This window comes from Hemicordylus capensis, chromosome 1 (genome assembly GCF_027244095.1).
Source record: "Hemicordylus capensis ecotype Gifberg chromosome 1, rHemCap1.1.pri, whole genome shotgun sequence".
Classification (NCBI taxonomy): domain Eukaryota; kingdom Metazoa; phylum Chordata; class Lepidosauria; order Squamata; family Cordylidae; genus Hemicordylus; species Hemicordylus capensis.
The window spans coordinates 136,921,278-136,934,198 of NC_069657.1; the positions used below are offsets into that span (position 1 = coordinate 136,921,278).

General features: G+C 43.9%; 1 protein-coding gene across 2 annotated transcripts in view; it reads right to left on the reverse strand.

Annotated features, from left to right (window-relative positions):
* Nucleotides 1–931: 931 nt before the first annotated feature.
* MRPL21 (mitochondrial ribosomal protein L21) overlaps nt 932–12,921 on the reverse strand; it is a 33,013-nt gene continuing 21,023 nt past the window's right edge. For both annotated transcript variants that reach the window (XM_053268025.1, XM_053268035.1), the window contains 5 exons: nt 11,564–11,649; nt 10,625–10,788; nt 6,652–6,704; nt 1,662–1,765; nt 932–1,128 (listed from right to left, as the gene is read on the reverse strand). In XM_053268025.1, the coding sequence (XP_053124000.1) occupies nt 1,064–1,128; nt 1,662–1,765; nt 6,652–6,704; nt 10,625–10,788; nt 11,564–11,649 (472 nt within the window). In that variant the 3' untranslated portion in view covers nt 932–1,063. The remainder of the gene's footprint in view (nt 1,129–1,661; nt 1,766–6,651; nt 6,705–10,624; nt 10,789–11,563; nt 11,650–12,921) is intronic.

Sequence of the window (12,921 nt, forward strand, 5' to 3'; positions counted from 1 at the left end):
TTTCACAAGTCCATGGATGCTTTCTCTTGCCATTGACAAAAGTGGGAGAGCCCAGGTGCAGGGGATACAGCATGACCTCAGTCCGACCTTCACAACTTGTGACTCACTGAGCTGAACTCAACTCACAGGCCCTATGCTGTGGCCTCTCAGGTACTTGACAGCCCTTCTATTTTTGCAGTCCTAGTGAGGTAGCCTAAACAGGAGGCTCACTGAACCCCTTATGGGCCACTATACATGGCTCACTGGCTGTGTTTGGCGGCTGCTGCTGCTGGTTTATAAGTGTGCAGTCCCAGTCTTCTCTATATCATCCTCCAGCAAATTCAATCCATAGGAATAAAAGAGCAGTCTGTCAATTATTCCCTGATCATCCATAAGAGTAGATTGGGGCTGCACATCTTCGGCTCTTCAGATGTTGCTGGACTACAACTCCCATCATCTCTGACTATTGGCCACTGTGGCTGGGGATGATGTGAGTTGTAGTCCAACAACAACTAGAGGGCTGCAGTTTGAAACCCTGGAGTAGCTGCACAAATATAGGAACAAAGGAAGTTGCCATTCAGCCATAATACTAGCTGGATGACTCTGGGCCAGTCACTTCTCTCTCAGCCTAGCCTACTTCACAGGGTTGTTGTGAAAGAGAAACTTAAGTATGTAGTACACCGCTCTGGGCTCCTTGGAGGAAGAGCGGGATATAAATGTAATAATAATAATAATTATTATTATTATTATACCAAGTCAGGCTATTGGTCCATCTAACTCAGTATTGTCTACACTGAGTGGCAGCGGCTTCTCCAAGGTTGCAGGCAGGAGTCAATCCCAGCCCTACCCAGAGATGCCAGGGATTGAACCTAGGACCTTCTGCATGCAAAGCAGATGCTCAGTCATTAAGTCACAGCCCCTCCCCACCCCCATCATTAAGTCAGAAATAATATCGGAACAAAACAATTTCATTTAATAATATATTTTTTCTTGTATTAGACAATAATCAAATACAACAGAAACATTTTCAATTTTCATATTGCCCTACAGCTGCTGCAACAACAAACTCATGCCAAGCAACTCATCATGATAGAACAGGAGCAATTTCGATGGTGTTTATCCGGAGAACGGTTTGTGGTTGAATGATAACTGAAAGAGAATGGAAAAATACAAATAAGAGCACAGCCTTAGAATTGAATTACCTTATATGTGAACACAAATAACTAAATAATGCAGTGATCCCGATCAAGGAAAAGAACAGTCACATCTGTTCAAGTTTTCGTTCTATTCAGTATATACATCTGAAAAGAACTTTGCCTGAGGCACTATCATTCAACCTATCATTCTGGAAGAAAACTGCCTTGTTAACATGCTAATCAAGCCTTGCCTAAAGATGTTATTTCAGCTTGTTAACATCTGTGGATTCATATGCAACTGATTGTGTTGAAAACTAAATGGGAAAGGACTCATGAGGAATATGGGGGAAAGAGAGAGATCCACTCGGGTTGCAGCTCTCTCATAATTCTGATCATTCTCACCCACGTGCACAGACAGGTCACTGCACTCTTTGGGAATGTGATAGTTTTGGATCATACTCCTACAAAATATGGGTGTAGAACACCAGTGGAAGTGCCATCATGAGAAAAAGAGTTGTGATTCCCTCCCCCCCACCCACTTCTTACTTTTCTTCCTCTGGTAACGGCACTTTGGACGATACTTGATATTAATTCTTGGCCAAGCTTCTGTCTTTTCAAGAACAGTAGCCTCTACACGGACAAGATCTTTTCTTTAAAATAAAAAAGAGAAATAACAAACTGTTTACATTCTCTTCTAATCAACAGGAAGTTTCCTTAAAAAGTAAAACAGTACCATTATTATTATCACGATGTATTTCTAGAGTGTCTACAAAGACTAGGTGATTTACATGAAACAAAAATAGGTCCCACTCTCACACTTATAAAACAAAACAAAACAAAACAGAGGACACAAACCTGGAGGTATAAGGCAGGAGGTGCAAGATCAATAGAAAATTCAAATGTGAAAAGGTAAGTTTTTATGAGATTTTTAAATACACCAATGAAAGAAGCCAGACAAAAGTCAGGAGGCAAAGAATCTGAATGGCAGGAAGCAATAAAGAACAGGTGGAGTCAGGGAATGGATTGTGCAATCTCAGTGTAATTTAAATGTCGTTTCAGGCTTGGTTTTGGAGTGAAACCTGCCCTGGTGGATGCTGGAGGAAGGACAGGGGACCTCTTTGCTTGGACCTCTCAGGAGCCTTCAGTACCATCAACCATACTGTCCTTCTGGATAGGCTGTCTGGGTTGGGTATTGGGGGAACTATTTTTCAGTGGCTCCACTCCTACTTACTGTAAATGCAGGGGGGGCCGAATTACTGTTCAACCTCAGCATTTATGTTATGGAGTCCCACATAACACTTATTCCATCCCCCATGCTTTTTAACATTAAGTCACTGAGTGAGGTCATCCAAGAATCTGGAGTAAGATATAGTCAGTATTAGCTCTTATATCCTATTTTTGTCAGCTTCAGGTGAAGCACAGGAAGTACTGAACCAGTGCCTGGAATTGGGAATGGATTGGATGAAGCCTATAAAGTATTGCAATGTTTTAACCTTTTTATTTTGTAATTTATATTATTTTATTGTAAACTGCCCAGAAACACAAGTTTTGGGTGGTATACAAATATGTCAAATAAATAAATAAGCAAGCAAGCAGCCCAGTCCAGAAAAGATGGAAGTACTCTGGGTAGGAAGTTTATTTTCCAAGGTGGTGGTGTTCAGTTCTTGATGGGGTCACACTTCTGAAAGATCAGGCTCGTAGCTTGGGGGTGGTATGAGATCCAGCTTTGCCACTTCTCATCCAGCCTGCATGGATGGCCCTCAGCTGGGGTGGGAGAGACTACTGAGGGCCATCCATGCAGGCTGGATGAGAAGCCCCGGCCGAGGAGACTCAGCGAGGGGACTCAGCGAGTGGGGGAGGAGGGATGGCTGCTAGTGGGGTGGCTGCAAGTGGTGGTGGGGAGGATAGGGGTGGTTGAGGGTGGAGGAGAGGGTGGCTGAAGTGGTAGAGGAGAGGGGGTGGCTGCGAGTGGGGTGGCTGACAGTGAGCAATAAAGCAGGGGCTGTGGCAGGTCTTTAAGAAGAGCAATAAAGTCCTAGCACGCAGATGTTCTGCGCAGGGCCAGCTAGTATAATATATTCTGCTTCCAGCTTCCCCTTAACCTTTCACCACCATTGCAGAATCCATTTGCCCAAACTATAGTTCTCTGACAACTCATACTCCCTCCAAATGTTAGCTGCAGTTGCACCTATGTTCTTCTTTATATATAAACTAGTAAATTCAGCTTGCAGTTTGCAAGCACTTTTCTGTTTTTTGCTGGAAGTCCCTCTTTGTGCCTCATCCCTCGCTGACTGACATGAAGGAATTACAGAAGTTTCAGAGTCCAATGTTCCATACCACGTGTGGCTTGCTTGCTCTGTTTTCAAGCCCTCTGTTATAAGATAAAATTCATGTCCATCTTACACTATGTTTTGACAGATGTAACAAGTTCTAGTAAGAACTAATCTGCCTACTTTACTTTCACTATCTCTACAACTGGACTGAATTTGGTCCAAATCAGTTAGACAGTTCACAAGTTAGCCCACTTGTGCCTCAAACGTTCATGCGTCCACCATCTTGAATTGGGGTGGATGATGTCATCACAAGCTATGCATTTGAGGTGTGTCTATGTGTCCCTACAACTGTACCACATTTGGTCCAAATCAGTTTCCACTTGCACCTCAAATGTTCATGTGTCTGCCATCTTGAATCAAGGTGGATGACATAATTACAAATTATGCCCTTAAGCTGACCCTATGTGTCCCTACACCTGTATCAAATTTGGTTCAAATCAGTAGGGCAGTTCACAAGTTAGCCCTCTTGCTCCTCAAATGTTTATGCGTCCGCTATCTTGAACCAGGATGAATGACATCATCACAACCTATGCCGCTGATGTGTCCTTGTGTGTCAATTACCACAACTGTATCACATTTGGTTGAAATGGGTTAGACAGGTCCACAAGTTAGCTCACTTGCACCTCAAATGTTTATGTGTTCGCCATCTTGAATTGGGGTGGGTGACATAATCACAAATGACACTGAGGTATCCCTATGTGTTCCTACAACTGTACCCAATTTGGTTCATACTGCTCCAGGCATAGGGGTGTGCACGGAACCACCACACTGCGGTCCGGCACTGGGGTGGGGGGTCGCTTTAAGAGCGGCGGGAGGGTTTACTTACCCCTCCCGCTGCTTTCCGCTGTGGCGCCGTAATTAGTAGAGTAATTGGGGTGGCAGGATACCTCCTTGCTGCCCCTTCCCCGCTGCGGCTCTGCAAAGCTCCCAGTAATGCTTCACGTCACTGATGTGCGCGCGCACAAAGCATTACTGGGAGCTTTGCAGAGCCGCAGCGGGGAAGGGGCGGCAGGGAGATATCCTGCTGCCCCAATTACTCTACTAATTATGGCACCACCGCGGAAAGCGGCGGGAGGAGTAAGTAAACCCTCCCGCCGCTCTTAAAGCGACCCCCCACCCCCAATCCGGACCACCCAGGTCCGGGCCGGTCCGGGCCGGGCCGGTCCCTATCCAAGCATTGCGAAGTTGATGGGACATACACACATGGAATGCCGGGTGCTCTCATAAGCCTACAATTTCTATAGTCACAATGTCTTTTGGCTGAGCACTATGGAAATTCCTTAACTATTTTGGGGTATACTTTAGTCCTATTCAGACATGTTGTACGTGCATACAAGTGTACGTATGTGTGCTACATGTTTTTACAATGATGACATGCATTCACTTTAAAAGTGAATTTGAGTACAGGCCTCCTCAAATGTAGTTTACAGATATGAAATGTATTACTATTGTATGTGTATTCAACATAATGTATGAATAATTGCATGTGTGTACACTGTACACAGACTGTATGTGCACTGAATATAATGTGTGAATAATCCTTGGTTTTGAGCAACAGCTGCAGAAATTTCTCATTTTCAAATATTTCTGAAGGGGTTCATGAAGGCAGTTGTGCTGTATTACAGCTTTCTAGGCTGCAAGGGCCATAATAATGCTGATAACTCCTATGAATGAGCAAGTGTTTGTAATACAGATATATACACAAATGCATTTGGATGCATAGAAAAAGCATGAGCAGCCATGTTAATCCATTTTTAAATCATTCAAAACGAAAGTAGGTTTCATTTTATTTTTATTTATTTGAAATATCTCAAAATAATGAGCCAACTTTTGAGTTCTGCAGAACTCTGATTGAGCCAGGATGTTTTTTTAAAAAGTTGGAAGAGGAAAATTAGGCATAATGGAAAAGCCTCAAATCTGCAGTTTGTAATAGTCTTGAGATGGGATGCAGGTTTTATGTAGACTTAATCTGATTAGCCTTTATGATTTGTGTGTGTTTTGGAGAACATAAAATTAAACTGTGATGGATTATAAAACTGGGGAAAGATGATCTTTTACTGTCTGAAGAAAAGACTTAATTGTGGGATCAAGCCATTCAATCACCAGGTCATACTACCCAATTTGGCTTTTATTGACTAGGTTCAGACATCACATGAAACCATGGTTTAGTTTTATGCTGAGGTCTTTTGCACGACCTCATGGCACTGCTGGGTGTGCTGCTGGTAAGGCAGGAGCTTGCCTGCCTTCCCTGGCAGACGAGCAGCGGCCGTCCTCCATTCTGCCATGCTGCACACCCACACAAGCAGCGGTGCGGCGGCACAAGCTGAGAGCAGCAGGACTTCCCCACCCTGGGCATCTCAGGGTGCCGCATGCTACGAGTGCAGCCGCTCCTTTCCTTAGAGCAGCTGCCATGCTCAGCATGACTGTTCCTCCCCTCTGGTTCACTAATGGAAATGGTGGCGAGCTTGGGGGAGGCCTCCTAACCCCCGACATGTGGTGATCGTCCAGACACGCCAAGGTTAAGCAAACTGCAGGATCACTTAACCTCAGCTAAACACTGGGTTAAAAAGCAGAGCTAGGCACAGGGAAAGCGCTGGGATCGAACCCGGCACTTCACACATGCAGCCTAGCCCTGGCTGGGCTGCCCTAAACTGGGCTAGGCTGTGCGTATGAACAGCCTTGTTATGTCTGAAGCACAGCCTGACCGTAAACTTATTTGGTGTCAACAAACCAGGATCTGAAGTTGGTTTTCAAACCACAGTTAGTGTTAACTCTGGTTTTGCATTATGTCTGAATTCGTAAACCATTGATAAACCACAGTTAAAGCCACTGTTTTGTCTCAAGAGACTGCTGCACCATGGAAACAGGAGTGAATATTTGACCTTATGCAGTTGAGTCCTAGACAGATGTGAAAGATAAGCAGACCAGCAGTTCTAAAACATTCTTTGCCTGCTATACATCTAGAAGCTCAAGCCATGCTTTGGATTCTTCACTATCGTTAGCACAAACCATAGCTTTATGTTATGTCTAAACCCAGCCATCATTACAGCAATAGTAATGTCTCTGTCATGTTAGAGTGAATTGCAGACATACCTTCCCAAGGCTCCCGGTGCTGTTTTCAGCATGGTGTGTTTGTCCTGAAATCATTTCAATAAAAGTTGACAGCTAACTTCAAGGCAGAATTATTCTAAAGTATGCCTTACCCCAGAAGCGGCTTCCCAAGTAGAGTGAAGTCATCTGCCCCAACCAACAATACCTAGGCAAGATTAAATTATGCACATTAATCATTACATTATATTTTCACAATGTTGTTCTGACAATGTACTAGAAGGAAAAGCTCTTTAAATCTGCAAGTTTCTTTTCTGGCCACAGTTTATAGCCTAATAAGGCTACACAGAGGCGAATTTGGCCACTCCAATGAATACAATCTTTGGTGATCAATGTGTTTCTGTCCCCACCTAGGTATACCTGAAGAGCTCCTTTTCTGTACAACAGGAGAGGATATAATTCGCTTTTGTGAGATGGTGAGAGATGACTGAGAAAGAAGCAATGCATTTCTCCATCTTCACTCTTAAAGAGACTGTGTGCTTCAAGCATTATAATAATCTCCACACATTTTGAAAGGGATGGGGAAAGGCTTCTGCTGGCAAATCCTCCCCAGAGAACTCACAGGACTGCAGAAGAGTCTGGTGAATTGGCAGCATCTAATTATCTACTGGGGTTCAGAGTAGTTCAGACCCCTGCCTCAAGAAGATAGGTAGTTCCATAATATAGGCAACTTGAATCTTCTGTAATAAAAGGCTAAGTGTGCGCCAGTGTCAAAAAAGTGCTTGGCATGCGTCCGTGTCTCCCTAGGCTGTTCTGGGCATGCGCAGAGCGCATGCCCAGAACACGCCGAGGGAGACACGACCGCCGGCACCAGGCGGCCATGTTGGCGGCCGCAACGCGACTGGACAAGCTGGGGGGAGGGTAGAGGCGGCGGCAAGAGGACCGGCCATGCCGCGGGGAGGGTAGAGGCGGGATCGGCGGGCAACACTCTGGGCGGCGGCGGCTCCACACGACTGGATAGTTAAAAGGCGAAAGGGGACAGTGTAGAACAGCCGAGCAAAGCACGCAGCCACACAGTGAACCAGAGGGAGAGCAAGGAGCGCGGTCTCCTTCACTCGCGTTCTGGCGGAGTACTAGGCGCGCGCGTGGTCCCATATGTAAATGAGCAGGCTTGAGGTCAGAGGCAGATGGAAAAGGGAACAGACAGAATGGCTGCCGTGGCTCCCACTCCTGCCGCCTCGCAATGCCGGAGTCCCCGCTGCACGGCGGAGTGTAGGGGAGTCCGCCGCGAACTCGACTCCTGGCGGCACCGGCTCATGCACTGTGTGGGAAAAAGAGACGGAGGGAAGCTGAACTGCATGAGGGGGGAAGGGGTGGGGGAAGAACCGGGTTTCCTGGGGTGGGGGAGGGTTGTGAGGGGACTCGAGCTAAGCTGCTTGGTTGTCGACGTAGGAGGAGTCGCCGAGGACGGGCTAGGTATTACTCCCTCAGGAAAGGCGTGTCTGCTGGGGGGGCAAAGGTAGAGAGATGTCCCTTCTCCTGATTTAGTCCCTGCCTACACAACTATGTCGGTGAGGAGGGTGAGTGGTCGTCCCTTTGGTCCGTGTTTGCTTCTGGCGAAAGCACTCTTACCCAAGCAGTTGCTGAATAAAAAGCATAGCTTGACATGTTATTTGATATAACAAAATCAACGCGACCGGACAAGCCGGGGGGAGGGTAGAGGCGGCGGCAAGAGGACCGGCCATGCCGCGGGGAGGCAAGCAGACCAACGGTCGCTACTACAGGAAAGAAGGAAAGAAAGAAAGGCTACTAGCGCCCGTTATTTTAACGGGCTGAAAAATACTAGTATCTCATAAAGTAATTAAAGCTACAGTCCTGTAAACCAGGGGTTCCTAACCTGTGGTACTTCAGATGTTGCCAAACTACATCTCCCATCATTCCCAGCCTGGGAGTGATGGGCATTGTAGTTCAGCAACATCTGGAGTACAATAGGTCGGGAACTACTGCTATAAACCCATGACTGCTGGTCACCAACAGGACTAACTTCTGAGCAGAGATGCAAAGCATTGTGCTGTAAAATGGCCCTTTTTATTTACTCTAACCAGCCATCCCATTACCAACTGAAGTGAAGCAGTTCAATGCTGCACAAAGCTGATAATTGGGAGCCTTCTGGCTTATTGTTAAATCCTGACAGGATTGTGATCAGGATTTACTGGAAGCTTAATCATGAACACCTGACTTTTTCACCCTGATCTAAATTTCTGCACTTCCAGCTGTCAGCTCCTTGCAAAGCCCTCATCTATTTCGCACATGGATGCAGCATGTGGTTGTCAAGAGCACGATACCCACAGAGGCCTCTCAGAAATGAACATGAGAGGAATAGATTTGCAGGAAACCACTTTCCATGGCTAAATTATTCCATAGAAAGACTGGGAGTCAAGTGTCTGGCAGGGATATATATGCTGATTAACAGAACACAGCTTTGTTTTGTGGTTTCTTGTGGCATTTCATTTTAAGACTTGGATTAACCAGGCTCCATTTAATGCTAGAAGTGGATTAGTGTGGATACACAAAAGCACAGACCCATAATCATCAAGTAAATACCACCCATGCTTACAAAATAGAGCAGATGCACACGTCAACATATAGGTGCAGAACAATACCTGGACAGCAAAACAGTAAACTGTTTCAAAGGTATTATCAGTGTCACCAGTCTTTGGGCACATTTCTTTTAAGCAGTATATTTGGGGAATATATCTAAGAAAATGACATTGACTGGTTTGGTCTGAATTAGGCAAATAAAGTATCTTTCCTCTAACTTATCCTAAAAGGTCCCAATATCCACACACACCCTCTTCAAAACATGCTAGGACCAAAATCAAAGCCTGACAAAAGCAAGGTAGGTATCTGTGGCGAGAATTATTATCTGAATTCAGGAAGCTCATCTTTAACCCCTGCTAACTTCAGTAAGCTCATCTTCTAACCCCTGCTAACTTAGCAAAGAGGCACCTTTTAACATTGTGATTCTCTTTATTTAGCAGGGGGAGAGTAACTGGCCCTATCCACTCCCAGCACAGTTCCTCCATTGACTGTTGCTGGTGTCTATCATGTTTCTTTTTAGATTGTGAGCCCTTTGGGGACAGGGATCCATCTTATTTATTTATTATTTCTCTGTATAAACTGCCCTGAGCCATTTTTGGAAGGGTGGTATAGAAATCGAATAAAATAATAAATAAATCTTTAGCCACTTGATAGTGATGAAACATGTGGATAGCTAGTCTCTATGCAAGCCGTTTCCATTAATACCAGCACATTATTTCAGTCAGCACAGAAGGTAGAGAAAGACTCATCAAGCTATCCATAGCATTAACAGTAGTATTTTGCAGATACATGATTTTCCGAAATGCAAGATAATAGTAATGTTTTCTACACAATCCTAAATACATTTCTGGTCATGAGAATTCCTATTCTGCTTCCATCTGTTCAAGCCGCCAATGCATGTGAAGGATGATCATTTCCAAACTGATAGCAAAAGAGGTAACGCAGATCCACATAGGAAAATCTGAAAGCAGATTTAAGAGAAACTATGAAAGTCAACTGGCTTGTCCAAAATTAGATTAGATGGATGTGTATAAAAACAGCAGTGAGTAAGAATCGAAGGTTTAGCAGGACAGTGACAAGACTGAAGAGTATTTTCTGAGAACATCAGCCTACCTTATGGGGTCTAGAAATGTGAATAGATGTAATAAGAATATGGCTGAGAAATGTTAGGGTTAAGTATCTGCTTATATATTGATAGCCATTTTCATGATTGCTGCTGTCCCTTTTTTCATGACTCACTGCTGCAGTCATGGAAATGATGGCAATCATCCCTGTGTAAACAGCCAGCTTGCATGATATTTTCTCCTGGCAGTTCTGTACCTGGAGTATCCTGGTAAGGAAATTAGCATCTTGGCAAGAACCGGCCCAAACATTCCTGGTGATGTGACATTATCAAATGGTTCTGACATCCATCTAATAATAACAGTTGTTGTTCAGGAGATCTAATCACTTAAAATGCAAGGGCAGTAACAACACAATAAATATATCCATATACAGGGATAAAACAATCACTAATAGGAAACTTACTTTTTCCATTCGGATTTTGTCACCACATTCAGCTGGTATGTGGTTTTCAATTAAAATCAAGTCTTCATTGGTTATTTTCCACTGACGGCTGGCAAAGTGAACAACTGCAAAGAGCCTTCCATAATGTCCAGCAGCAATTAGCTCATTCACCTTTTCTACAAGCTCTGGGAGAAAATTGATAAATTATTGAATAGAAAATTAGATTCCCACTGGCCACGGTATTGGTCAAAGAAGAGTATTTTGCTGGTCACATTCCTAGGGGTGGTAGGGGTTGAACTTTATAATAAGTGTTAGCATTAGGAGCTTCATACTAGTAGTTATGGAGTATATATGCTTGGGCATTCTATACCAAACCAAAGCTAACTAACATTATGTGAGCATCTCTCACATATGTACACAATTTCTGAAAACAGCATGTCACATCTTGACAAAGTCATCAGAGGCCAGATGAAGTTATTTTGCAGGCTAGATTCAGCCTGCGGGTCAATTAACCATCTGTGGACTTAACCCTATCCAATTGTATCAGGACTTTAAAGCCAGTCTCATGAAGCCGGCACAAATGTTCAGGCTGGGGTTCTGGAACTATGACCTCTCTCCCCCTTCAAGCTTGCCACTTGATGCAGCAAACTGGGCACCTATTTACAAGTACGTGCATTTGTAAGTTCCGGGCTCCATTAAGGTAGTGAGTAGGCACAGCTACACACAATTCTCTTTGCTTGCAAGGAAGAACTCTTAAGTTTAAACTTAATGGCACCTTGCTCCTTCCCATGTCTCTTGCTCCTATTTCTTCTATGCTAATGATTTTTGTGCATGAGCACTGAGCGGCACAAAGCAAAAACAAATGAGAGGCAATTAGGGAGAAATCAAAATGAAGCAAAAATAAACACAGTGAAACAGTATAGCCGCACCCTCAGCTTTTGAGGAGCTTGAGATATTTACCTCTGTGGTGTTTTGCCTCCTCTAGTGGGTCTGGTAGTTTGATTTCAGGCCATGGGGGTGAAGTCAAAGACGTTTTTGGAAGGAGTCTGTCAAATTAGAAGAATCCCTTGTTATAAATGTAATTTATTTTCATTTTTATATCTCACTCTTCCGCCAAGGAGCCCAGAACAGTGTACATGGTTATGTTTATCCTCAAAACAACCCTGTGAGGTAGGGTCAGGCTGTGAAATAAGTGACTGGCCCAGAGTCACCCAGTGCGCTTCATGGCTGACCGGGGATTTGAATTTGGGTCCTGGTCCAACACTTTAACCACCTACACTTTAACCACACTGATGCTCTCGATAGCCACATCTACACAAAATGATGCTTCAGTTATTGCTCTTAAATAAGGAAGAAAAAGCTTTCCCATGGAAACCATACAAGACAGCAAAACTGGGAACCACAGTGCAAACTTAGTTTGGGAGTCCCTGCCATCCTTTGCATCTAGCTCTGGGTTTCAAAAATATTTCCTTCATATTTTCTAATTGCATGATGCACATATAGGAAGATATCTCCCATTATTGAATTTGTATGTGAAAGAGATTTCTTTTTCTGTTTACTTATCAAAAATCAAGGATAAATGATGGGTCCAGCTGAATAGATTACAGCAACTGTTCTCTGCAGAATCAGAAAAGACCAACATATGAAGTCCTGGTTGAAGAGGAGGTGAGTATGTATGTATGTATGTATTTAATTTATCATATTTATATACCACCTGATATGTGTATCTCTAGGCAGTGTACATTATTTAAAAACAACCAATATAAAACAGAGTAAAAACAATTTCACAAAATAAAAAATTAAAACAATTTCATAGGATAAAAATAAACAGTTTAAAATTAATTTCATTTAAAAGCCTGAGAAAACAGGTATGTCTTGAGGGTCTTCTTAATAGCAATCCGAGATGGAGATGCTCTTATCTTGACAGGGAGCATAAAGCCCTAGGGCAAATGTAGAGAAGGCCCGGTCCTGAGCTGCCACCAAACAAGCTGGTGGCAACCATAACTGGACCTCCTCAGATGATCTTAATAGGCGGCTGGGTTCATGACAAAGGTCAGGGTACTTGGGTCTCTCAAGTAGTCTGGACCCAAGCCATTAAGAGCTTTATAGGTAATAACTAGCACTTTTTATTTTGCTTGGAAACATAACAGCAGCAGCCAGTGCAGTTCTTTTAAAATTGGTGTTATATGTTCCCTTTGGGTTGCCCTAAAGACCAGTCTGGCTGCCGCATTCTGTACCAACTGTAGTTTCCGGACTATGTACAAAAGCAGCCCCATGTAGAGTGCATTACAGTTGTTGAGCCTAGAGAAATGGGAGTA